Consider the following 26,061-nt stretch of genomic DNA (forward strand, 5'->3'; position numbering starts at 1 on the left):
AACATGCTTTTTTTCGAACTACTAGATCTAAACGTGTTAATAAAATAACTTCCTCCTTTTTTTATGTTTTTTTCTTTTTTTAGGCTGACATTTTTCTCTTCACCACTCCATTTTCTCCTAAATTGTTCAATTGAAATCCTCTTTATGCTTTTATTTTGCTTCAGTGAGAAATTAATTTAGCATCAGGCTCGGACCTAACATGAGGCGAGTGAGTCCACCGTCTCAGGTACAGGTCCAAAAAAATTCATAAACTATTATTAGTGTATGTGTGCCATAAATTTTTTTTAAATGTCATGATTTTGCCCAAAAAAATAGTATTACCGCATCTTTGTCCTCTTCATCAATCATTTTTCTCTTTAAATTTGAAGTTACAATCACATCGCATGATAATTAATAGAGAACGACTCTTGGATTCCAAAACTTTCACCACTCGCTTTCATTATTGATTCTTGGATTTCATAGACTTATATGTTATTTTTATTTTATTTTTCTAATTTTTCTGATGTTTTTTTAGGAATGTCTGTGATATTTTTTTTTATTCGTGGGCATGATTAGGTATAGTGTAAAAAAAAATTTCAACTTGGTGCATTCATTTTCTTGAGTTCCGTATATTATCAAATAATTGATGTTTCTGTTGATAAAATAACAAAGTATTATTTAAGTGATTATTTATAACATTTTAATTTATTATTTAATGATATTATAAAGTTTTTGAACATTATATGTTTGCGTATAATTATTAGGTGGGTTAATTGCATCCACACCCCCTGTGAAAAGTCAAAAAGGCATAAAACACCCTGTATAAAATTAATAGCATGTTAGACCCTATGTTTTAAAAAAATTAGCATAAAAACCCCTATGAGAGGGTATAAATGTGCCCGAGTTTGTATAACATAGGGGTGAAATGTGCTACATTTTAAAAAACTGAGGGATGCATTAGCTTATTAATATTTCTTAGGGGGTTTTATGATTATTAGACTTTTTACAGGGGAGATTAATGCAATTAGCCCTTATTAGGTCTATAGTATTTAGCTTGTTTAGTTTTCAAAAACTCTCTTAAATAATTTTTAAAAAGTTGAAAATTTTATTTGTAAGTTCGACAAAGGCCCTAGGTATGACATTGTTTAGCGTGCAAGTAAATCTACGGAGAAAACTAACAAAACTCTAGGAGAAATCATTGTTAGAGACAGAGACTTCGTACTCAATGGTTAGGAAGGTTATTTTTCTCTTTTTCTCCTTCAAATTTTATGAGGGGATTCTTCTTTTATATTTACTAACAATCGGGTCCTCGGTTTGTTTGGTGACTGCATCCACCTTGAAGCGCAAGGCGAGCCACGCTTCACGTGCAGGGGCTGAGATACCGTACCAAAATATCGAATTGTAGGGATATTGTATCGAAATTTTTTCGATATACTGACATTTTTTCGATATACCGAATTTTTTTTCGATATCTATACGATATCAATAGGAATTTTTTTCATACCAAAATTTCGGAATTTCGGTATCAATACCGATATGAATGTTTTTTAAACCGATATTTTTGGTACGGTATACGGAAACTCACCCCTTCATGCTCTCCTGCATGTCGCTCTGCAAGACACCGCTCCGCGGACTCATCTCGTAGGCGGCGCTAAGTTTTTATTATTGCTTTCTTTATTATTGTTGCATTTTATTTATTCGTTTTTTGTGCTTTTTGCTATGTATTTCAGATTTTTGTTACCTGCTTGAGGGCTTGGCCTTCGTTTGGATCATTTCAACCTACCTATACATGCACTATCCCAATGATGTATTCAAGGGTGATGATTTTTCAATATTTGTGAGGTTATAGTCTTTAAAAAATTGTAGCCCAATCACTCAACTAAAAAAATTGTGGGACTCACATGTATTAATAGATCTCAACCCTTAAATCTGCTTTGAGTCAATATGTGCACAAGTAGAATCTCACTTACTCATCCCCTCAACTGATTTTACTTGCTTTATTTGTTAATATACAAGTAGAGATCAGCCTAACCTCGACCACAATTACACCAGAAATAGAAAACATTCACATAATTTTTTGTGAGTTTCTTTAGTGCGTTAAATTTATTTTCGTTATTTTTCCACCAGAATTAGAAAACATTCACATAATTGCCACCTATGGACTGCATTATCCGATGTGTTTAATTCCAATTGGATGGATACACGTTCTACATTTGACCAAATTGACTCACCGGGGATTTGTACACCATAGACCGTTGATATTTCCCACCTTCGTTCTATAATAAAAAATAATATTTTTTATAATTGAATTAAATAAGAGATTGTTAATAAAATTCATATGAAAACTAATAATTTTTTCATGAATATATTGGGTAAGTTTCAAAATTTGTTTTATAAGATTAACTATAATTTTCGTGTTTCAAGAATATATTTATGTTGTTTAACTGACTAGTGTTATTATATATTTTTTAAAAATTATTTCAAGAATATATTTATGTTGTTTAACTGACTAGTGTTATTATATATTTTTTTTCTAAAAAATATAATATATTTGTGTTTCTGGATCTAAACTTAAACAGCCTAGTGATCGAGAAGGGAGAGAGAGACAAGGGGAAAAAATAAAATGGCGAGTCGGAAGAAAGTTTCAGAAGCCGCCAGAGTCGACGACGGGAGATCCAAATTTGAAACAGACGCTCCTCCACTCCGTGCTGCTAAATTTTCTACCATACTTAAATTTTTTGGCCTTTTTTCCATTCCATATTTCTATTTGATTTTCTCTCGCTACAACATTGACTACCAACTTAAAAAATCGATTTTGATCAATGCATTCGTCAGCTTCTTAGGGTTTTGCATTACCACGTTTATGATTCCCGTGGCGTCCAAATACGTTCTCAGACGGAATTTGTTTGGGTATGATATTAACAAGAAAGGTACTCCCGAGGGATCCATTAAAGTGTAAGTTCAATTTCCACTTTTCATTCTAAGGGTTTCTATCTGCTTTTTTAAAAATGTCATCTTTCATCCGTTTTGGTTGGTTGTGGATGGCTATTGTGGTCTTCTTCAACTTAGATTTAGATTTTGTTTTTTTGTTCTGGATAACTGGCCCTATTCTAGATTAGCTGTGGAAGCCTATTGTAAGTTAGTTTAGTTGTTGGTATTTGATTTAATGCAGGCCTGAATCTTTGGGCATTGTCGTGGGGATAGTCTTTCTAGTGGTGGCAATCTTGTTTCAATATTTCAACTTCACCGCAGATTCAAATGTAAGTTCAGCATGTATTCAATGAACTGTTGTGATATGTCTATGCCGGAGCATGACACTCTTTATTAATTAGATTTTATGGTATTTGGCTGCATTAAAAAGTTTCCATGCTTTTTATAGTTTTGGTGATTTTTTAATTCGATACATGAGGTGGAGATTCAATGTTTGTTTATAGCAGATTGTTCATACACATGGTGCATAAAACACATACTTGATGAATGTCAATGAGTAGTTAAAACACACACGTGATGAATGAGAAAATGCAAGTATTGTTGCAACTATTAGTGAGTGAATAAGTACCAAAAAGTCGATGTCTTGAATATCAGACATGCCGAGTTGAGACTGTGATGGTATTTTCGTTGTTCAAAATTTTCCAAATCTTTATAAGGAACTTCTGAAGATATAAATAAAAAAAGACACTAGCTTGATATTGGATAACCAAGAATAAAATGAGGGGTTGTAGCAGCATTTAAAAGGGTATTTTATTGCTGATCAGTTTTGAAACATACTGGAGACAGAACCCTAAGAAATATGGCTTATGGTATCAAATTCCATATATTAGTATGCTGATTTACAATGATCGTAAAGGAAAAAATATGCTTATTTTTTAAATATGTTATGTCTAAAACAGCAAACAAACTTGCAATGCAGAATTATCAATTATATGCATACATTCCTAAAAGAGTTTTCTTTTCACTAATGACTTGTTCATCAGCATAAATGGAAAATAGAGAGATGGCGGTCTTTGTGTTTAGGTGTCTCGGAGAAACTCATCAAATACCCGAAAAAATAGTGATTTGAATAGCTAGGAAGAATCATGTACTTAAATCTGAGGCAGTACGAAATTAAAGCAGATCTTATATCTGTGTCAAGGCTTCTTTTCTTCAACTTACATATCCTTTGTTTCCGTTTCATTTAAAAGTCAATTTTATTTTATTTTATTTGTTTTTCCCTTTGACTAGTTTAGTTTTAGTGTCTTCATATATGCGGAGCAGTAACATGTTGCCTTCTATTATGATAAGTGGCTTGTGGAGTATAATGCGGCCCTTGCATCGATTTGCTTCATGATGCTTCTTGGGTTTGTTGATGACGTCCTTGATGTACCTTGGAGAGTGTGAGTGACTCGAATCTCACCTGCATTAATTTCCATGTACTTCTTCGGTGGATACTTATTAAGCTTTATTAAATCCTGAAGACAGGAAACTAGTTTTGCCATCTATTGCAACTCTTCCGTTATTGATGGCATATGCTGGACACACAACTATTGTTATACCAAAGCCTCTTGTTCCATACATTGGATTGGAGATTTTAGATTTAGGTAATTTGTTTTCAACAATATTTCTTTCGATACTAATTGATATTAATGATAAAACAGGAGCCATTTTTGGGTGGATATGGTTTTTGTGAAACATATCAGTGATGTAGTTGAAAATTTTCATAGTCTATGCTAATGCAACTTCACTTTTGTTGTCTTTTATATTGTCAGGATGGGTGTATAAGCTTTACATGGGGCTCTTGGCTGTATTTTGCACAAATTCAATTAACATTCATGCTGGCATTAATGGCCTCGAAGTTGGACAAACAGTAGTTATTGCTTGTGCTGTAAGAAAGAAGTATTTTTACATAATAATCAGTTCGAGTTTTTGTACCAAATTTGATGTATTTTAATTTCAGATCTTGATACATAATGTCATGCAAATTGGGGCGGCTACTGATCCCGAGTACAAACAAGCGCATGCATTCTCTATCTATCTTGCTCAACCTTTACTTGCTACGTCTTTAGCTTTGCTTTCTTATAACTGGTAACGATTCTGACACTCTTTTTTAGGCACCCATCAAGATTAATATCTGTATTCTAACTTCTGTATACATGCTTGCCATTATCACAGGTATCCATCTTCAGTTTTTGTTGGTGATACCTACACATACTTTGCTGGAATGACCATGGCAGTTATTGGCATTTTAGGCCATTTTAGGTGTGGTACTTCATTTTTCACTCCTTGCATTACAAGGCAAATTGATCTAGGGGAGCATACCCAATTTTATGGCACAATCTGCTAGAAAATTATTGAGTGTCAAATGATTATAAGTTCAAACAAATGAAGGACATGCACTTTTTGTTTTATCAATTTACCAGTTTCGATATTTTGATTTATTCCTATTAAATTGTTGGCAGTGAAACACTTCTGATATTCTTCACTCCACAAGTTCTCAACTTTCTCCTTTCACTCCCTCAGGTTCTCTCTCTCTCTCTCTATATATATATATATATATATATATATATATATAGATGTTTTAAGCTGCCCAACAAATTCCTGCCCACTTCTGAAAATTTCTATATTTATATATATCACACACGCACAAATTACATGATGGAATGACAAGAAATGGGAAAAGTGTGTTGATTTTTTCTTGTTTCAGCTAGCTGGTATTATACCATGTCCTCGGCATCGATTACCAAGGTTAATTGTTGCTTAGTTTCCTGTTGTAGAGATTCTCTCTTTGCATGGCACGTTTGATAAACTTCTCTTGTTATGCTCAGGTTCGACCCGAAGACCCGTTTATTAACAGGGACAAATGACGGGACTCTAGTTAACTATTTTTTGAGACAGTTTGGTCGCAAGTCAGAGAAATCTCTGTGTGTTCTGCTTTTGGCATTTCAGGTAACACTGTACCAAGTCCCTTGTATTAAGTCCATAAACGCCTATGCTCTTCCATCTGTACGAGACCGCAGTGACAGAAATTACTGCTTTTTTTAAATTCGAAATTTACTGCATGGGATATGATTTGCAGGCCATTTGTTGCGGTTTCTGTTTCTTGTTGCGGTGGTTACTCACAGGCTGGTATAAATGAAGAACTCGAATCAGTGTGAGAATTTTTGGAAGATATCAGTGCCCTCTTCCTCTCCAAACGAATACTTTCATTGCAGATTTGAGACAAAAAATGGAGTAGCTTTGTTTGCAATATAACTTGAGAAACATAGATAAACTTCTGTACTGTTTCTTATCGTATCTTTGCCATATAATTTTAGAAGCATCGATGAACTTTTGAATTGTTTACTCTGTTTCCTTGAGATGCAACGAAACTGCCCTTTTATCTTTTTTTTTTTTTTTTTTCCCTTTTCTCTTTTGGACGAAATTTGTTACTAGTGAAGACGGAGGGGCTAATTGCATGCACACCCCTTGTGAAAAGTTTAAAAGGCATAAAACCCCCTGTGTAAAATTAATAGCATGTTAGATCCTATATTTTAAAAAAATTAGCATAAAAACCCCTATGAGAGGGTGTAAATGTGCCCGAATTTGTATAACATAGGGGTGAAATGTGCTACATTTTAAAAAACTGAGGGATGCATTAGCCTATTAATATTTCTTAAGGGGTTTTATGTCTTTTAGACTTTTCACAGGGGGTGTGGATGCAATTAACCCGAAGACGGAGACTAGAAAAGTTTGTATTTGCTTCCTGGAGTAGTCAGTCACTCATAACTCATAAGTCATCCCCCATTAAATTATGCGAATATTTGTTGCTGCGGACAATAAATTTATGTGCGCCAATAACCAACCCCTTGATGCTCTAAAGTTGCTTGCGCTCGTGATCAACGACCTATAAAATATAGCCATGAGATTTTAATAGATCTAGATTCTATTTTTACACAAGCTCAGGTGCGATCCAAGGCACTTCATAAACATACTTGCAAGTCAAAGAAACCACCACTGATTTCTGAATTATTTTTGGAACATAAAAAACCGTAGGCATTTCTTCAGAGCTGTCATCAAAATAAGTTAGAGGGATTCTGCGAACTTTGTTGCATAAAGATCAACTTCTTGCCTCATGATGCAATTCATTAACCAATCCATGCTAAATGTCAAGATACCCATCTTGACTGCTGCGAGCACTTCTTCCATGTCTTCTTCACATGCCAAAAATATTGTTTTCGATAAATCCTCTACTTCACAAAATTCTCTGATCACCTAAATTTTTCCAAGACAATGAAGTTTTATATTTGCAGTCCATGCCATTCAATGCTAAAAGAACTGGTTAGTGGTGGCTTACTCTTCCTCCTGCCGACTTAACAATGGCTGAGAGGGTACTAGCTGGAGGTTGTACATGAGTTGCTGGCCATATATCCAGACCTTTAAGTAATGTATTGGGATTCGCTCTAGCTCTAAGAACTGCACATTTTAGCTCGCATCTGTACTTGCCCACGTATTCATCATCTTTCAGAAGAAATGGCATTTCATCTGCATTATCAGATGAAAACCGAATTGCTTACCGTCACTAGATAAATGGACGTTAAAATGATTCTGAAAAAAGTTGGAGGTGGAAGTTACCTACAAATCTACCCTTTCTGAAGCTTTCTTTCAGCCATGCAGCGGAGATAACCCAACATCTGCATTTAGTTCAACGAGTTTACATAGCATAGAACGAGCACAAGATATAATCAAATAACCATAGCACTACATTATATCTCATTCAGAGAGAAGCCAAACCCTGAACAGAGAGCAATGCAAAAGTTAAATGTCTTTCTGGCTTTCCCTGTAACAACATGAGTGCTTTCACTTCCATTAGAGGTAACAACTCCCCCCATGTCTTCAATTACCTATATGAAACGAAACATATAGGCTCAAAATGAATATTACCCAATCTGTTTCCTGGCTAGGGAGGTGAATCATTATAATAACTATAGTAGTGTTTTGGCAGATAAAGACAATACCTTTGTAAGACTTAACCTCTTATCATCATCAGCAATGTTCATGAGCATAATTTTGACACACTTTTCTGTGGGTGGGACTAACGGGAAGCTACAATTATCAATGGACATATTTCCTGCTCTACGTTCTTTGTACTTTCCGCAAGTGCTTTTACTCCGGGAATTAACTAGAGAAGCTTCCGAAATAAGTTTGTGTTCACTGAATGCTTTCAGGTTTCTCTCATAGAAATTCACTATTCTAACATCATTTGTCCAAACAGGGCATTGAGAAACCACTTGACAATCATTTGAATGAGTTCCCTTCACTTTTTTAGACTTCAGGGACGTGCTGGAAGTTCCCCATATCCGTTTCTTATATCCCTGTACTGAACAAGAACAATTCTCCAGGTCAGCAGCACCTCCAGCTTCTGTTACTCCATTCGTATAAGCCACATAACACTTTGCAATGGGAAGTTGATCAGCATTTGGGCAATCTATAACAAAAAAATAAAGTAGATTAAGAACACAGCTGAATTTCAAAGGTAAAGGGTACATTGGACCATAGAATGCACTGGTTTTCGTGTAAAACAGAGTTCCACTTGACTAGAACTAAAAGTAAAACCTTTTAGGGTGTATATGGATAGAGTTATTTGGATTTGTGAGGAAATTTCAAATCATGGCACTGAAATGATTACCTTGAGGAGCGGGTTTTTTAAATGAAGCAAAAAAAAATAATACTGGACCAACAAAAGAGCCTTGATCTTAATATTCAGTGAAATAGATACAATAGACTTACGATATGAATTTGAAATCAAATACCTTCAAACCCACTTCCAGATGCTTCCTTAAGGAACACGCATGTCATAAAAATTATGAAAGAAGTACAAATTACTACACGTGGCTCAATAATATTAACGTGACACCCAATTTCCTAAGCTGGAGTTGTTGGTTTTTTCATGAGCTACTACCGTCCTTACATGTTTATAATTACTTCAGGCCAGTTCCATATGCTTAGACTACTAGACTTGTGAACTTAAGGACAAAGAACGCCCCTCTATCGAGTACATGTATCATATTCCGTATTTGATCTGCTAAATGTAAGCAAGCACTGCAGAGTAAATTTGGTGATGAACTTTATTATACTTTGTGAAAATAGTGACGAAAATAAAAAATACCAGCATACCCTGGCATTGAAAATTATCAAAGTACAAGTACCATCATCGGAAAATTTTTCGAGTCCCAGTTGTTCAGAGTCAGAGTATCGACTCCCAGTCCATTGAAGATGTTCTACTTCCTTGCAGGGTTCTTGGACGTCTGTCATGTTTGTTAACCCTTGATACTTCATTTGTAAGGGCAACAAGAGTTCCATAGCTTTGGATGAGGCATCCATGGAAATATGAGACGCCAAAAGAGTTGAACCACCAGGAAAGCATAATGCTCGCCGAACACCAGCTTTAATAGGAAGTCTACTAGCTCTTCCCTTTTTATTCACCTTGCCAATCACCGTGAACCCCTGCATATAGTTTCAATCAAGAAAGTATGCAATTGCAAGTGCATAAACTATTTTTAAACAGAGGCAACAAGAAAGAAGCACGATGTTGCGACAAAGCCATCTTTCTCAGGCCATGCTTAGCCTTCTACTTGAATGTAAAAAATCAGTGTTGAAATTTTTCCAGTGGTCATGACCCAATTTCAAACTAGACATTAAGCACGAACCAGTTTAATCCAAAATCCTTCAGATTCTGTGTCTCCCCAGCAGAGTAAGGTGCGAACACCTACATTCAGCAGTCTTTCTCTCAATTCCGAGAATAATAAGCTGCCAATTCCCTGAAATTCTATCATTTATAAGCAACTCCAATCCGAAAGCCCAAATGAGAAAGATCCATGAAGGTGTGCATACGGAAAACTAATTCGGCAAGAGTGAACAACATTTGAAAGGGAAACCAAAAGCATAGGAATCGTTAGCTCAACAAGGTATGCATTATACAATTCGGATGCCATGTTACTGTAAATACATAATTGACATATTAGTTAATATCATGTGTATCCCATTGAGCCCAGTTTGAAACTTAAAAAGGGGAGGAGATGAGGCCTAGAACCTTGTTTTGAAAAACTGAGTTGACAGCCGCAAGAGGTATTTCAGCATACAGTGTATCAACCGGAATTATTTGATAAGTAATTGCTGCAATGACCTGTTCAAAAATACAATTGAACCGTAAGCAAAGTGCATCAGCAAGTCATCCAATTAATGTTCACTCACAGTAACATCTTCGTAGTGACCCAAAAAAAAACTTGGGTCAATGCTCTCAACAATCACATCAACTGAAAAGTTTATGGATTGCAATGGGTCAATGCTCTCAACAATCACATCAACTGAAAAGTTTATGGATTGTAACCGCTGCAACGTACCTCTCCAGGCTGGTTTACATCCTTGCACTTCATCATTAAAGTACAATATTTTCTGGATAAAATAAACCAACTGGATGGTTATCACTTATCAAGGACAACAAGAGCGAGGAATGAGCAGGTCCTTACCCATTTGTAACACATCTTTGAAGAAACGTGGATTCCTTTCCAGTATTAGAAGCATAATTCATTGCAGGTAACTCCTTAATGTAAAGAGATAATGCTTCCTGAAACATCAGTTAAATAAACAGGAAACATCATATTATAATTGATGTGAAACTCAAAATGACATGCTTAGAATGATGTATGTATTTCCACCTGAACAAGGGACCTGCTATGGCTTTCTACATCGTTTGGATTAGCTAGCACGAAATAATAGTCTCCTGGAAACATAAATAAACACAAGAGAAAGGGATTTGATTTCTAATACAATGATAATTAATAAGTAAAAAGTAAAGAAGAAAATAATTACCGCGACCGCAATGCTGAGACCTATTATGTTTGTTGGTTTCTTCTACCACTACCGCATCCAATAATGACCATAAAAAAGGGAACAAAAAACAAACAAACAACAAATGAACACCCACAAATCAATTTAAATAGGTCGAAATCAGTTACCAGATATTTTAATTTTATCATCAGTTTGGGCACTATTTTGGGCGTTAAAATTCTTCGCTTCCACTGCGACCTGACGATTTCCTGGGGGAAAAAACAGACACACTCAAAAACAGCAAAATGGAATTACACAACACAAAAAGATTGATTGTTACCGATGGAAGAGCTTCTTCTTGTACGCTCCATTGGTGGATGTGAGTTGGGAAATGAAATGAATGGTTGCTTATTCGTTTGGCGGGAAATATTAAAAAATCTTTTTCCAGTGGGCCTACCCATATTGTAATTGGATCATTGATCCAAGTACTGGTACATGTATCATGGGCCTGCCCCATATTGTAATCGGATCATGGTCCAAATACATACATCGTGGGCCTGCCATCAGATTTGGAATAAAATTTAATTGTAGCTCAAATATAATATGGTACATGTTTCTTTTTATAAATTTAAAAAATTCTTCAGAAATACTCCCAACCATACTTTGATATATCAAATATTCTCTCAGTGTAATTCTTAAAGCATCGTCATAATTTTTAAGGGTTTAAGATGTACACATAATCGAAATATTTTAGTAATATTTCGACGAACGCAAAAAAAATAAATTACTGTTTGTGGGATTTATTCGTGAAACTTGCTTATAGATCGAGTCAGAGATCCAACAATCATGTGCCTTATTTTTTACTGAAAAGGTACCACAATTCATTGCTTTTGGACAATAGATTCTCCTAACAGAGGCAGAGTTCAATCTACCTTATGAATATTATCCTAATAAAAGATCTAACAATCCATGATTTGTCATGTCAGCACTATAAGACTGCGTTTACTTAGTGAGATGAAATTACATGTGATAAATCATACTAGAACTATTAAAATAATTTTGAAGGATGTGGAATAATGATGGATAAACAATAACATGTTTACTTTTAGTTATTAATTTTGGGATTGAAACAATGATTGATGGACGAATTAAAATTTTACCCTCCACCTATATTAAATAATCTTATATTTAATTTTTTATTCATATATAATTTGGATTTGATTATTTTTTAATTGTAAATTATTATTGATTCACAATCGAGTCATTTTCACGTATTAAAATTATTGGGTATAAAAATATGTATTGTTTTAAAATAGTTAAAATTAATAAACTGAGTTATAAAAGAGTGATATAAATTTGGAAGAAAACACATGAATTAAAGGAGTGTAAATTATGATTTATGTAGATTTTTTTTCCACAATTAGTGTTCATGGTATGTTATACCATATATAATTAAGGATGAAATATCCCATGAAATAAGGTTGAATGACGGGCCTTGAGATTTGAAGAGAATTGATTTTTTTTAAAGTAAACAATGGATGAAATTGGATTAACAAGTTCATGCTATGGTTATCAAGCCAAGTAAACACACCCTAATATTAATGGTGCATATGTGTTGAGACGTAGATCATCTGATAATTGATTTGGGTATTATCCTAAAGAGAGGGTCTCAAGAATCACATCAACATATATAATAATTAATTATGTCCATGTGTAGATATATGAACCATTGGATGTATGATTTGAGTATTACTCTTAATGTAGGATCACAACAATAAGGTCATAAGATTATTAGTTTTTCAATACGTTTCAAATGTTTCTGTATTATATAAGATTCACAACAATCTGGTGAGACGGTTGCACGTGTCAATTTCGTGAGACGGATTCTTTATTTGAGTCACATATTAAAAAATATTGTTTTTTATGTCAAATGTATTATTTTTAATTGTAAATATGGATTGAGTTGATTCGTTTCACAGATAAAAATCTGTGATACCGTCTCACAAGAAACCTATTCACGTGAAGCTTGGTCGATTTGTCTGTGTCCACTTTACATCACCGATGAAAATAAGTCAGAGTTCTAATTGATTGCGCCATTTTATTGCAAGTTTTTTCATACAAATGTATATATTGTTATTTGTAAAACAAAAAATGAATCGAATTAATTCATCCTACCATTTTTAGAGTTTTTATTTTGTCCTCCCGTTTGTATCTAGCTCCACTATTGTTTGTCTGCAGATAAACTTATATGATCGTATTATTTTCAAGAAAATACAACCACATTATCTTCTGAATTATATTTCTCGCTCTCTTTATATATTTTCATTTTAAACTTATAAGCTTTATTTTCCCCCCAAAACATTAAAAACTGCTCCATGTAAGCGATTTATTAATACATAGTAATTATTATAGCTAATTCCAATCAATCGTATTTTGTAATATTTTTTCAACAACCAGCTTCACGCACCGTAAAATCAAACACGCTCTCTCCTACTGTATATATTCATCCCAAATAATATTTTTGTGTTTTTTTTTTCACACAAATCAAGAAATCATTGAAAAAATAAAATTCACAAACAAATTTCTTAATTTATATATCCACGTTTAATTGAAGAAACAAATATTTTCAGTACATGGGTACTATATTAGTAAAGATTACAAAGAAATGTTACTGAACAATATATTGAGATAACCGAATAAAAAAATTTATATAATCGTTTTAATCATCTTCCAACGCAAATGAAAGAATCACAATTTGTTTGTTTGTTTTTTTCAATTTATCACTCAAATTTAAATAACAACCTCTTATATAGATTTTATGGTTGATTTTTGGCAGCAGCTAGTGCATGTTACGTACGTTAGCATAATAAGATACACGACCACGGGATCTAAGATAAAAACTATTTTCTATTTTTAATAAGAATTATCCCAACAAAAAATTACTTTGAAAAAACATTAATTCGAATCTCCTTGTTGGGGTAACAATATCCCTAATCTAAAAAATTCAAGTTGTTATAAGCCAATGTTTTTCCTGTTTACACACACAATAAAATAACTCATAGAAATACACAAAGTTTTCTGCCATCAAAACATTAGAATAAAATTAAATTGAACTCGATGAAAATACACATATTATATATATATATTCCCAGCATAAGCATGCACAATATTTATGTAGAATCGATCCTAAATTCAAAGAATTTCGAACGATCGATGGGGGCATGCAAAAAAAAATGAAATTTATTTGTCATGATTGGTGCAGAAGCATCATACGGCGAAAGTCGTCGAAGCAGACGAAGCCGTGTCCTTTGATGTCGACGTTTGTTATCATCCGACGGCAGTCGTCTAAAGTGCAATCGGGGATGGTTTTGTGTTGAAAGTTGGAAATTGTTGACGACAGCCCACCAACCATTTTAATGTGTTCACATGCATTGTCTAAACGTGGCAAAATAAATCAAAATTGATTTCTTTTCTGAAGGCTTTCACATTGGAGGATGATGCCTATAAATAGGGTCATTCGTTCTTCTTTTAGACATCCCAAAATCAGAGACCATAGGAAATAAAAAACAAAAGAAAAAGGTTTCTAGGTATTTTTTTGAGGGTTCTCTTGTGTGAGTTAGAGAAATATTTTCTCGGTAATACTCGGGGTTTGGGGTTGGTGAGAGATATAGTGTTTAATATACACTTGTAATATTTCTCCGGTAATAAATATTTGCAGCAGCTCCGTGGACGTAGCCTATATTGGGTGAACCACGTACATCTTGGTGTTCTTGTTGATTATTTTTTATTCCGCAATTATTATCGTCATGATCGTTCCGGCTTAATCCATAACAACTGGTATCAGAGCTGTTACGGTGTTCGGGAGCCTTGGTGAAAAATTTCTTAAAATTTTGAGTATGCTCTGTGGTTGCAGCTTTGTCTGATCTTCCACATCAGAAAAGATTTTTTGAAATTTTATTAAGGCAAGTGAAGCGATGGCCGGAAATGACGGATCGGGACCGAGAATCAATAAGTTCGACAGTACAGATTTCACGTTCTGGCACTTACAGATTAAAGATTATCTGTATAGCAAGAAGCTACATCAACCTCTATCCAGGGTGAAGCCAGAAAATATGGAGGATGATGAGTGGGAGCTTCTTGACCGACAAGTGTTAGGGGTAATACGATTGACTCTAACAAAGAACGTGGCACACAACGTGGCGGAGGCAAAAACCACGGAGAAAATGATGTCCATTTTGTCGGACATGTACGAGAAGCCATCAACAAATAATAAAGTGTTCCTCATGAAAAAGTTATTCAACTTAAAGATGGAGGAAGGTGCTTTGGTGGCAGCACACATCAATGAATTCAACACGATTGTTTTCCAACTAACATCGGTTGAAATTAAATTTGATGATGAAATTCGAGCACTTATTCTATTGGCGTCTTTGCCAAATTCTTGGGAGCCGATGCGGGCAGCGGTTAGCAATTCTGCTGGAAAGGGAAAGTTACAATTCAATGATGTCAGAGATCGAATCCTTGGTGAAGAAGTTCGCAGGAGGGATTCGGGAGAAGCAACATCATCGAGATCTGCCCTAAATCTTGAAAACAAAAGTAGGGGTAGGAGTAGCGAAAAAGTTTCTAACCGATGGCGTGGCAGATCCAAATTAAGAACTGGAAAAGAAAAAAATACCTTTGAAAAGAAATTGAAGTTTTGGAGCTGTGGTGAAACTGGTCACATGAAAAAGGACTGCAGATCACCCAAGAATAATGAAAATGCTATTACTGAGGATGTAAATGATACCTTAGTACTATCCATGGAAAACCCGGTTGATTCTTGGGTTATGGATTCGGGAGCTTCATTTCATACCACTGGTGATCGTGAGGTATTCAGTAATTACATTGCTGGTAATTACGAAAAAATTTTCCTGGCTGATGGAAAACCGTTGGAAATAGCTGGTATGGGTGATATCAGTTTGAAAATGTCAAACGGATCCATCTGGAAGCTCAACAAAGTGAGGCATGTACCAAATTTAACCCGAAATCTGATCTCAGTGGGACAGCTCGATGACGAAGGCCATAAAGTGACCTCTGGTGATGGCTCTTGGAAAGTGAGCAAAGGAGCCATGATAGTTGCTCGAGGAACGAAAAGTGGAACTCTCTACATGACTTCCAGTTGCAGAGATATGTTAGCAGCTGTGGATACTGGAGCTAACTCAAGTCTATGGCATTGTAGACTTGGACATATGAGTGAGAAGGGAATGAAGATGCTGATATCAAAAAGAAAGCTACCGGAGTACAAAACTGTCGAACACAAACTGTGTGAAAGTTGTGTTCTTGGAAAGCAGAAAAGGGTGAGTTTTTCAAAATGCGGTAGAGAACCAAAAGCAGCAAAGTTGGAGCTGGTTCATACTGACGTGTGGGGGCCATCTCCTGTGACATCTCTCGGAGGCTCACGATACTATGTCACATTCATCGACGATTCGAGCAGGAAAGTTTGGGTTTATTTTTTGAAAAATAAATCTGATGTTTACGAAACCTTCAAGAGATGGAAAGTCATGGTGGAAAATGAGACCAACTTGAAAGTGAAGTGTTTACGGTCTGATAATGGTGGAGAATATGAAGATTTTGAGTTCAAGAAGTATTGTGTACAGAACGGGATCAAGATGGAGAAAACCATTCCTGGTACACCTCAACAGAATGGTGTAGCTGAAAGAATGAACAGGACCCTGAATGAGCGAGCCAGGAGCATGAGATTGCACGCTGGACTGCCGAAATCATTATGGGCTGATGCAGTTAACACTGCAGCGTATCTGATCAACAGAGGACCTTCGGTACCACTTGATTGTAGAATACCAGAGGAGGTTTGGAGCGGCAAAGGAGTAAACCTTTCGTTCTTGAAAGTGTTTGGTTGTCTCTCATATGTTCACATCGATTCAGCCAACAGAACGAAACTTGATCCGAAATCAAAGAAATGTTTCTTTATTGGTTATGGAGATAATGAGTTTGGTTATCGGTTCTGGGATGACCAAAATCGAAAGATTATTCGGAGCAGAGATGTCATTTTCAATGAGCAAGTTTTGTACAAGGACAAGTCAGACATTGCAGCAGGAGATAAATGTCCCGAAGTCCTGAAGTCAAATGAGGTGCCATTGATAGATATTCCTATGAATGAGTTGGAGGATAGTAACCAGGAAGAAGAAACGGCACAAGAAGTTGATCCACAAACTCCGGTGATTGAACTCAGGAGATCGTCGAGAACCATCAGACCACCTCAAAAATTCTCCCCTGCACTTCACTATATTTTGCTGACTGATAAAGGTGAACCGGAGACCTTTGAAAAAGCGATGCAAAATGATGATTCAATCAAGTGGGAGTTAGCCATGAAAGACGAGATGGATTCACTGTCATCCAATCAGACTTGGGAGCTGACAGAACTTCCGGAAGGCAAAAAGGCATTACACAACAAGTGGGTGTACCGGATCAAAGAAGAAGTTGACGGTAGCAAGCAGTACAAGGCGAGACTTGTTGTGAAAGGTTTTCAACAGCGGGAAGGCATTGATTACACCGAGATTTTCTCTCCAGTGGTGAAGCTGACCACTATCAGAACTGTACTTAGATTAGTGGCGAATGAAAACTTACATCTGGAGCAGTTGGATGTAAAGACGGCATTTCTTCATGGTGACCTAGATGAAGAAATTTATATGAAGCAGCCACAGGGATTTGAAGTACGAGGGAAGGAGAAAATGGTATGCAAACTTCAGAAGAGCTTGTACGGTCTCAAACAAGCTCCAAGACAGTGGTACAAGAAGTTTGACGAATTCATGAATAACAACGGTTTCCTGAGGTGTCAGGCGGATCACTGTTGTTATGTGAAAAAGATTGATGGTTCTTATATCATTCTACTGCTATATGTGGATGACATGTTGATAGCAAAATCTTGTCTGGAGGAGATTGATAAACTCAAGAGAGTTATCAAAGGAATTTGCAATGAAGGATTTGGGAGCTGCAAAACAAATTCTTGGTATGAGGATCTTGAGAGATAGGGTGAACGGAGTCTTGAAGTTATCTCAGACAGAGTACGTGAAAAAGGTGCTTAGCAGATTCAACATGAATGAAGCTAAACCGGTTAGTACTCCTTTGGCTAGTCATTTCAAACTAACCAAAGCTCAATCACCATTGACGGAGCAGGAGCATGCTTATATGAATAAGGTTCCTTATGCATCTGCTGTCGGAAGCCTCATGTATGCAATGGTGTGCACCAGACCAGACATAGCACATGCAGTGGGAGTTGTGAGCAGGTTTATGAGCAATCCAGGAAAACAACACTGGGAAGCAGTGAAGTGGATTCTCAGATATTTGAAAGGTACTATTAGTTCATCTCTGTGCTTCAAAAATTCAGATTCAGGCTTACAAGGTTTTGTAGATGCCGACATGGGTGGTGACCTAGACGGCAGAAAGAGTACTACTGGATATGTGTTCACATTAGGTGGTACGGCAGTAAGCTGGGTGTCTAAGTTGCAAAAGATTGTTGCACTTTCGACTACTGAAGCTGAGTATGTTGCAGTGACAGAAGCTAGCAAGGAGATGATATGGTTGAGATCATTCCTTGAGGAGTTGGGTCAGAAGCTTGAAGATAGCACGTTACACTGTGACAGTCAAAGTGCTATTCATTTGGCAAAGAATCCTGTTTATCATGCAAGGACGAAGCATATACAAGTTCGATACCATTTCATCAGATCAGTTTTGGAGGATGGAATCTTGATGCTTGAGAAGATTCCTGGAAGCAGAAATCCAGCTGATATGTTCACAAAGGCGGTGACCACTGACAAACCGAAGTTATGTTCGACTTCAGTTAGACTGCAAGTATAAGAAAGGAAGCATGAGCTGCTGTATTGACTGTGTGAAGCCATGATTGGAATCAAGTCTTCAAGTGGGAGATTGTTGAAAGTTGGAAATTGTTGACAACAGCCCACCAACCATTTTAATGTGTTCACGTGCATTGTCTAAACGTGGAAAAAGAAATCAAAATTGATTTCTTTTCTGAAGGCTTTCACATTGGAGGATGATGCCTATAAATAGGGTCATTCGTTCTTCTGTTTAGACATCCCAAAATCAGAGAGCATAGGAAATAAGAAACAAAAGAAAAAGGTTTCTAGGTATTTTCTTGAGGGTTCTTTTGTGTGAGTTAGAGAAATATTTTCTCGGTAATACTCGGGATTTGGGGTTGGTGAGAGATATAGTGTTTTGTATACACTTGTAATATTTCTCCGGTAATAAATATTTGCAGCAGCTCCGTAGACGTAGCCTATATTAGGTAAACCACGTACATCTTGGTGTTCTTGTTGATTATTTTTTATTCCGCAATTATTATCGTCATGATCGTTCCGGCTTAATCCATAACATTTTGAAGACCTGGAAAAGCTCCTCCGGCATGATCTTTCCGTTGTGATCGGAGTCGAAGAAATCAAAGGTGGTCCTTGTCTCAACGTCGCAAGAAGGCGGCGAGAATGCTGAGCCGGCGATGGCGTAGAACTCATCGAAGCTGATGAACCCGTCCTCGCTCAACATCAATTTCATGAGTTCGTCGGGTCTGGGTGGGTCCGGGCCGAGACGGGTGAGCAAGGACTGGAGGTCCTCCTTGTTGATTTTGCCGTCCCTGTCCCTATCAATCATCTGGAAAGCTTGTTTAAGGCAGTCCCGAGTATTATTATTATTATTATTATTATTATTATTATTATTATTATTATTATTATTATTATTATTATTATTATTATTAATTGGGGTACATAGTACTAGTGTTGGGTTTGTCTGAGGAGCAAGAGGAGTTGAAGCTGGAATTGTTGGTTGTTCTGGAGACAGAGCGCCGTGAATTCTTGAAAAGCTTAGCGGGGTTTATTATCTTGCTGAGTTTCATGGCGGAAGAAGACAGAGAAATGGTGACTGCAGTGATGAGAAAGAGAAAGAGAAAGAGAAAGAGAAAGAGGGAGGAAGCAGTAGCAGCAGAAGCTTAATAAATTGAGTGTTTGGGCATTGCCATAACCATATATATATATCTCTTTATTATATGAAACTTAAATGATAAGAGCAAAAAAAAAAAAAAAAAAACAAGATTCAGTCCAAAATTAACCTTCATCCACCGTTGGAGCAAATCTTATTAATTAATTGGAGTTTTACGAGTACGTCGTAAATTACACTTTCAAGAACTCAACACAACTGAAATCAAAGCTTTGATTCTTTTTTATTTCCCTCTCAGTCGCCCGTGTTTAAATCACTCTCGAATTCACTCACTAACTTGTCTTGAACTAATTAAAAGTGTTTCACTCTTTTCTTCTCGTTCATCTCCCTTGCTTCCAGCTGACTCATATAAATACAGATATATAAAGGTGACTGATGTTGACACGTAACTGCTTGCGTACCCTTCCGAAACATTATCTGACATCTTCTTAATGTCCGCCGACACAACTCTGACAATCACTAACAACCTTGTATCATTTGTGCGGAAGACTGAATGATCACTGACCAGCTAACCACCCAGTCGCGCAGATGTCATCTCAACATACGGGGTTTTTTTATATGTAATTTAAAAAAAATTATATTTTGCACAAATAATGCATGGCATGGGGTTTTGCAGTAATACTGCAAAACGCCCCTACCAATAGCGGACCCTGCAGTAAAATTCAGGGTCAAGCGGACGCTCACATTATTTTAATTAAAATAATGTCAGCGTCCGCTTGCTCACAGAAGGGGACGCTGCCACATAGGCAGCGTCCGCTTCTGACAGAAGCGGATGCTGCCTATGTGGCACCGTCCCCTTCTGTGAGCAAGCGATGAGCATGCTAATTATATTAATAATATAATACCAAGGTCCGCTTTTAATAAAAGCGGACGTTGATTCATATCGTCCGCTACCTCCTAATGCGGACGTGATTCGAGACACTCAAAATAATTAAATTATCAAGCATGTAAAAATCATCACAATAATACACAAAATTATCAAGCACGTATAAAATCACCACAATAATGCATACAACCTCCCGACAACAAATCGTGATCTTTCCAGCAAGATTCCCAACTTTATCAGACAACTAATTCAGTAACATGATCCTGACAAGATTCTCATATAGCTTTTGACCACATTGAATAATGTGTTTAAGCTTTTCAAAATTTGAAATCCAATCGTTCAAATTTCTATATAATAACAAATATTTTGAAGAATCATAATGTCTATCACTCTCTTTTACTTGAAGAAATTCTTCACAATTTATAAAAAATTATTCTTTCCTTTCCTTTTTTCCTCCTTTCTCCTTCTCTCTTCGTAATACATTTCTTGAAACTTCATCTCCAGTATGGATAACATTCACTACAAGAAAATCTTAAAACAACCACACTAAAAAAACAACAGTTTTTCTTAAAACTGTTGTTTTTTCTTTTTTAACAACATTTTTAACTAAAAGTGTTGTCTTTGAGCGTTTTTCTTTTGTGAAAGACAATAATTTATCCAAAACTGTTGTCATTGAGGGGTAAAAGACAACATTTTTAATAAAATGTTGTCTTTGAGCGGGTTTTTTGGAGTCTACCACAACAGTTTTAAAAAAATGATGTAGTTGTGCATTTTTTCAAGGGCTAATTTTTTTAAAATTGTTTTCATTAATTTTTTAAATCACAATACGTTCATTTTGGCTTAAAAAGGAACAAAAAACATTTTTTTTAAAAAAAGGAAAAAACCCTATCCCATTCTCTCTCTCTCTCTCTCTCGTATCTCGACATCTTCACCTTCCTCTGTTCACCTTCTTCGTCCGAAATCAGAATTTCAAATCATTTGAGGGGTTTTGTTTCTAACACTGGTAGCTTTGCATTTCCATGTTTTTGATTCTCATTTCTACCCAAATAGAGCCCTTTACCTGACCTGGTTTTGCGAATATTAATTAACAAATTCTTCAAATTTATGCCTGATTTCAGGTCGATACTTACGGCTTCCCGGTCGTGAGATGTTGGTGTTCGAGCTTAGGAGAGTTTCGAACCTACCCAACCATTTTTCAGCGATTTATGGCAGCAATTAAGATTTTTTCCGGTGAGTATATTCCATCTTGTTGTATTTTGAGTTAGGATTTTTAAGATTTTGATTTAACCTCTAGTGGTTGAAATTCATTGATGGAGGTATAGATTTCGGGGTTCTGATGATCGCCATACCGATGCATCTGGACCAGCCAATGAATGTCGAGCTTTTGGTGGACCTCCGCGTTGGTGTGGATGTGAAGAGAGATGAGAAAGGGAGGCTCCGAAGTAATGAAATTTCAAGAATGATACAATATGTTTTAGGCAATGAAAACGGGGATTTTTAGAGGAGGAAATCTAAAGAACATGTGGAAAATATGATAGTGAAAAGTAGAGAAGAGATGGATGGAGTTGTGCTCAAGTTACAAGAATTTTGTGGGAAGAGTTTTGATGAGAACATGTTTATTGTTTGATGAGGTAAGGTTTCGTATATGGCCAAAATTTAGAAGGTTGATTATATATAAATCTCTTCTTTTCTTTTTAGATGACGCGTTTGTAATTTGTGTTTATTTATCTGTTTGTTTTTGGAAGATTCGTCTTTGCATGTGAATTACTCATCATTTGGTTGGATCTATAAATTATGGTATTTGTACGTATGCTTTGATTTATTATCCAAATACAATATACATATATATATACATATATATATATATATATATATATATATATATTATAATGCTATTCACATGGGTCAAGATATTTAATATGCTATTTTATATGTTTTGTATGCTCTTTTTTGGTGGAGCATGTGGAGATTGCAAGCTTAATTAAGAATTATTTAGATGTTGAGACAAAAATCATAAAGTAGGTAGAGCTATGCATGATCTTACATTTCTCGTGTTATAGAATATAGATATGGTGTATAAATGGTAGCGATATAATAAAATTTAATTCCTTTTTGTATGATATCTTGAAGCATAACTTATCCGGGTGCGATCCAAGAAGCTTTAAATTAAAGAGAGTTGTAATGATGGAGGTTGTTTTCGATTTTCGATCTGCTTCAAGGTATGTAATATATCCTTGAAGAATACTTGCTCTCGTGTGGATATTAGTGTTTGGATAAAGTTATTGCATTTGGCCCAAAAGTAGACAAAGTTAAAGTGGGTGACAAGGTGACGATCAAGTAGTTTTTCTTTCTCACATTTAAATAAAACCAGAGCATATTAATTTTTGTTTTCTGTGCATACAAGGTTTGTGTGCTTCTTGAAAATGGTGGTGCATATGCAGAGTTTGTGGTGGTTCCCCATTTTACAGTTTTCCAAGTTCTTTAAAGTGCTTCCGTTGTTTAATTAAGCAGCAACATTGCTTGAAGTGTTGCGATTAACTTTCTTTGCTCTTTTAGTATGGACAAATGTCACACCTGACAAAACAATCTTGGTATTTTCAAATTAATTTTGATAATTTATAAAATATCAAAACCATAAAAACGTTGATGCTGCAAGCAATTTGCAGATACATGAGGCTGCAGCGAGAATTGACTTTATTGCTATTCAATATGCTAAGTATATTGGTTGTCAAGAATTTTTGGTGGCAAGTAACAATGCTAGCTATAATTTTCAATTTGATTTAATTTACTAGTTTATTGGCCCACTGATTCGCATGTGTTACCATAATCCTAGCACATAGCAAAACATGTTTGTTTGACCAAGACCTGAATCTGCAATCTAAGCACTCGAATCTCAAAGAATCCAGATCAAAATCAGGCCTAAAAGCCTCTGTTACAGCTTGAAGTTATGCAGGTTTTATTGCTGCTATTTCTTTTGATTTTGAGTGTTTCTAGTTGTTTGAAGCTTGTTTTTAAAAATAAGATAATAAATCGATCATTACTTGTTTTCTAGCTTGCTTTCTATCGCTTTTCTGGCAAGATTTTGAGGCAGGAAACTATTATCTCGAGTCCAGCCTGGTTGTTTCAGATTTTGGGTTTTAATTTCAATTTTTTAAGCTTGCAAGTTGAGTTTACAGCTATATTTTCTCGAGTAAAAAGTAACAACGTCTTCGTATTATGGTTCAAGATTTCATTTTTGTTAGGTGTATATAGCTACTGCACAAATATTCACTGCATTTATATGAAAGTGGCCTTCACTTGCCTTTTTAAATTACAAATTTTCCAACGCCTTTGCTACTTGTTAGTCCCTTTTGATCCGTAGTTGTATCTTGGCTGATTATTTGGTGCAGTTTTGGCTAAGGGAAGATCCTCAAAAGATATTTCATAATTTATGGCCTTTGTTTGAGGTGAGATGCTGTATACAGATCTGATTAGCAGAACATTCATGTGCTTTTTATTAGTTGTGTATTTATGGTGTTGGTGGAGCTGCATTTATGCACTTTGGGAACTTGGTTTTGTCGCTAGTTTTTGCACGAAACTTAGTGATACCGTCTCGAGTGAGATAGGAAAGGCGTATGGCAAGACAATGTTAGTATGGCTTTCCTTGTGTTTTTTAGTTATCACCTACTCTATATTTATGTGCATATACTTCATATTAATATTATAATTATTAAATCATGAAATTCCCCACTTCTAATGCGTAAGAAGACATGGAAGTGCTCTTAAATATGGATACAATTTTGATTCATTTTCTTAAGCCTTCTTGATGTTGTAGGTATTTAGTCAATAAATTCAAGATAGTGCTTCGGAGGACAGAGGAGCCATTAGCAATAACTATTGCTGGAATTTTAGCTTTGATTCTTCTTGCTTCTGTTGGTTGCATACTGAGTGAGGTAAAGAGAGTATTTGCCTTTCGCTATTAATGCCAGAAAGGTTTATAGCTATTAATGTCGAGTCTCTTTCGCTATGTGGCCTAACAAAATGTTTAACGTGGGAGGATTATTTATTTGGTAGTTATTTAGATTTTTTTTCCATACATGTGCGATACCTTTTTTCATATATGTGCGATACATGATTATTTCATCGTGTTTACGATACAATTGATGTGGTTGTGGCATAGTCAGAACAAAAACAATTGAGCTCATAATCTTAGAAATGTTTGATCACCACACAATGTTATTTCAGGTACACCGTTAATTTGGTGGTGTTCTTTATCGACAAAAAATTGTGAGGTTAGCATTTGTTGTTCACTCAAGGCTTGTGTCTACTTGAGTATATTACATCTTTTTTCCCCATCGTTACAACTCCTAATATGAGTTTTGCTCGTGCAGAACTTCCAGATCGATCTGGAGCTGCAACCCATTGAGCAAGGATAGCAAGACCAAAGATGGGGTTAATCACAAAGTTCTTAATGGGCAGGCCGAAGATTCTACTACCGACCGGATAAAATAAAATTGGCTTCTTCCCAACCATTGTTTTACCTCTCTGTAATTTGCACATATTCTTCGATCATACAACTTATGTTTGATTAGACTTTGTAATTAGCATGTTTCATAAAATTCCATATTAAAAATTTATGAAATTGAGTAACTACGTGGAATTTGATATTTGAAGGTTGAAAACGAGTCTCTCTATGATTGAATTACACAAGTGCAAGAAAAAGTTGAAGAAAGCTGTTGGAGAAGATGAATGTCCGATCATTCCAACAACCATTAGATACGTTCGAGTTATTAAATGAACTCTTTATACGTGTCCAAATGCGTATTCAAAATGTTGTAAATATTATTTTCGAATGTTGAAAAATTGTATATTAAATTTTATTTTTGAATTTTGTACTTTAAATTACTTAAAATGTGAAAAATTGTATATTAAATTTTAATTTTTTTTGTTTTTTATTTGAAAAAGGACAGCATTTTTTACCTGTTGTCGTATGTGTTTAAAAATGTTGTAGAAGGTCTCCTAGTTAAAAGTCACGCTCAAAGACAACAGTTAAAAACTGTTGTCTTTGAGAGAAAAGACAACATTTTTTAAATGTTGTAAAAATGTTGTCTTTTCTCTTAAAGACAACATTTTTTAACTGTTGTCTTTGAGCGTGCTTTTTAACAACAAGGTCTTTTACAACAGTTTTAAATCCCTTACGACAACTGGTAAAAAATGTTGTCTTTGAGAGTTATTCTTGTAGTGATTGATGTTCTTTTATATTTTGGTGGTCACGTTGTTGTTGAGAATGGATCGGTTGAATATAGTATCCCGTATATTAGACCGATTCGAGTATTGCAATCAATTTCTTTGTTCGAGTTGGTTGAATGTGTGCATAAAATGTCGGTCATTGATCCGATGAATTTTAGTCTGAAGCTGTCTACAAAATACTCATTCCTGGATAAATCAATATGACATGAAATTCTAGTCGACCTTGCTGATGTTGACGCTCTGGAGTT

At 35.5% G+C, this 26,061-nt stretch overlaps 3 protein-coding genes across 5 annotated transcripts; 1 reads left to right on the forward strand and 2 right to left on the reverse strand.

The window, feature by feature from the left end:
- Positions 1-2,551: 2,551 nt before the first annotated feature.
- Positions 2,552-6,297, forward strand: LOC140881491 (uncharacterized). The gene is made up of 11 exons (XM_073286848.1): positions 2,552-2,934; positions 3,152-3,239; positions 4,261-4,352; positions 4,438-4,556; positions 4,725-4,840; positions 4,913-5,040; positions 5,128-5,214; positions 5,415-5,475; positions 5,660-5,700; positions 5,781-5,901; positions 6,032-6,297. Exons 1-11 carry the CDS (start codon positions 2,603-2,605, stop codon positions 6,089-6,091), a joined length of 1,245 nt encoding a protein of 414 aa, XP_073142949.1. The 5' UTR covers positions 2,552-2,602; the 3' UTR covers positions 6,092-6,297.
- Positions 6,298-6,829: 532 nt separating this feature from the next.
- On the reverse strand, positions 6,830-11,172 carry LOC140884338 (uncharacterized). 3 transcript variants are annotated; one of them, XM_073291068.1, is made up of 14 exons: positions 11,102-11,172; positions 10,950-11,030; positions 10,804-10,851; positions 10,650-10,714; positions 10,461-10,558; positions 10,335-10,386; positions 10,025-10,117; positions 9,642-9,752; positions 9,141-9,438; positions 7,950-8,419; positions 7,726-7,835; positions 7,567-7,625; positions 7,289-7,476; positions 6,830-7,206 (listed from the first exon to the last, which is right to left on the reverse strand). In XM_073291068.1, the coding sequence occupies exons 1-14, from the start codon at positions 11,130-11,132 to the stop codon at positions 7,018-7,020; spliced, it is 1,893 nt and encodes a 630-aa protein (XP_073147169.1). In that variant the 5' UTR covers positions 11,133-11,172; the 3' UTR covers positions 6,830-7,017. The 3 variants fall into 3 exon arrangements, with proteins under 3 accessions (XP_073147169.1, XP_073147168.1, XP_073147170.1); XM_073291067.1 differs by having other exon boundaries at positions 10,335-10,404; XM_073291069.1 differs by lacking the exons at positions 10,804-10,851; positions 10,950-11,030; positions 11,102-11,172 and having other exon boundaries at positions 10,335-10,361; positions 10,650-10,713.
- A 2,836-nt stretch (positions 11,173-14,008) lies between these two features.
- LOC140878208 (probable calcium-binding protein CML36) lies at positions 14,009-19,657 on the reverse strand. Its single transcript, XM_073281818.1, has 3 exons — positions 19,518-19,657; positions 19,151-19,444; positions 14,009-14,132 (listed from the first exon to the last, which is right to left on the reverse strand). Exons 1-3 carry the CDS (start codon positions 19,655-19,657, stop codon positions 14,009-14,011), a joined length of 558 nt encoding a protein of 185 aa, XP_073137919.1.
- Between the last annotated feature and the right edge of the window lie 6,404 nt (positions 19,658-26,061).

Source organism: Henckelia pumila, chromosome 2 (genome assembly GCF_033568475.1).
Source record: "Henckelia pumila isolate YLH828 chromosome 2, ASM3356847v2, whole genome shotgun sequence".
Taxonomy (NCBI): Eukaryota; Viridiplantae; Streptophyta; class Magnoliopsida; order Lamiales; family Gesneriaceae; genus Henckelia; species Henckelia pumila.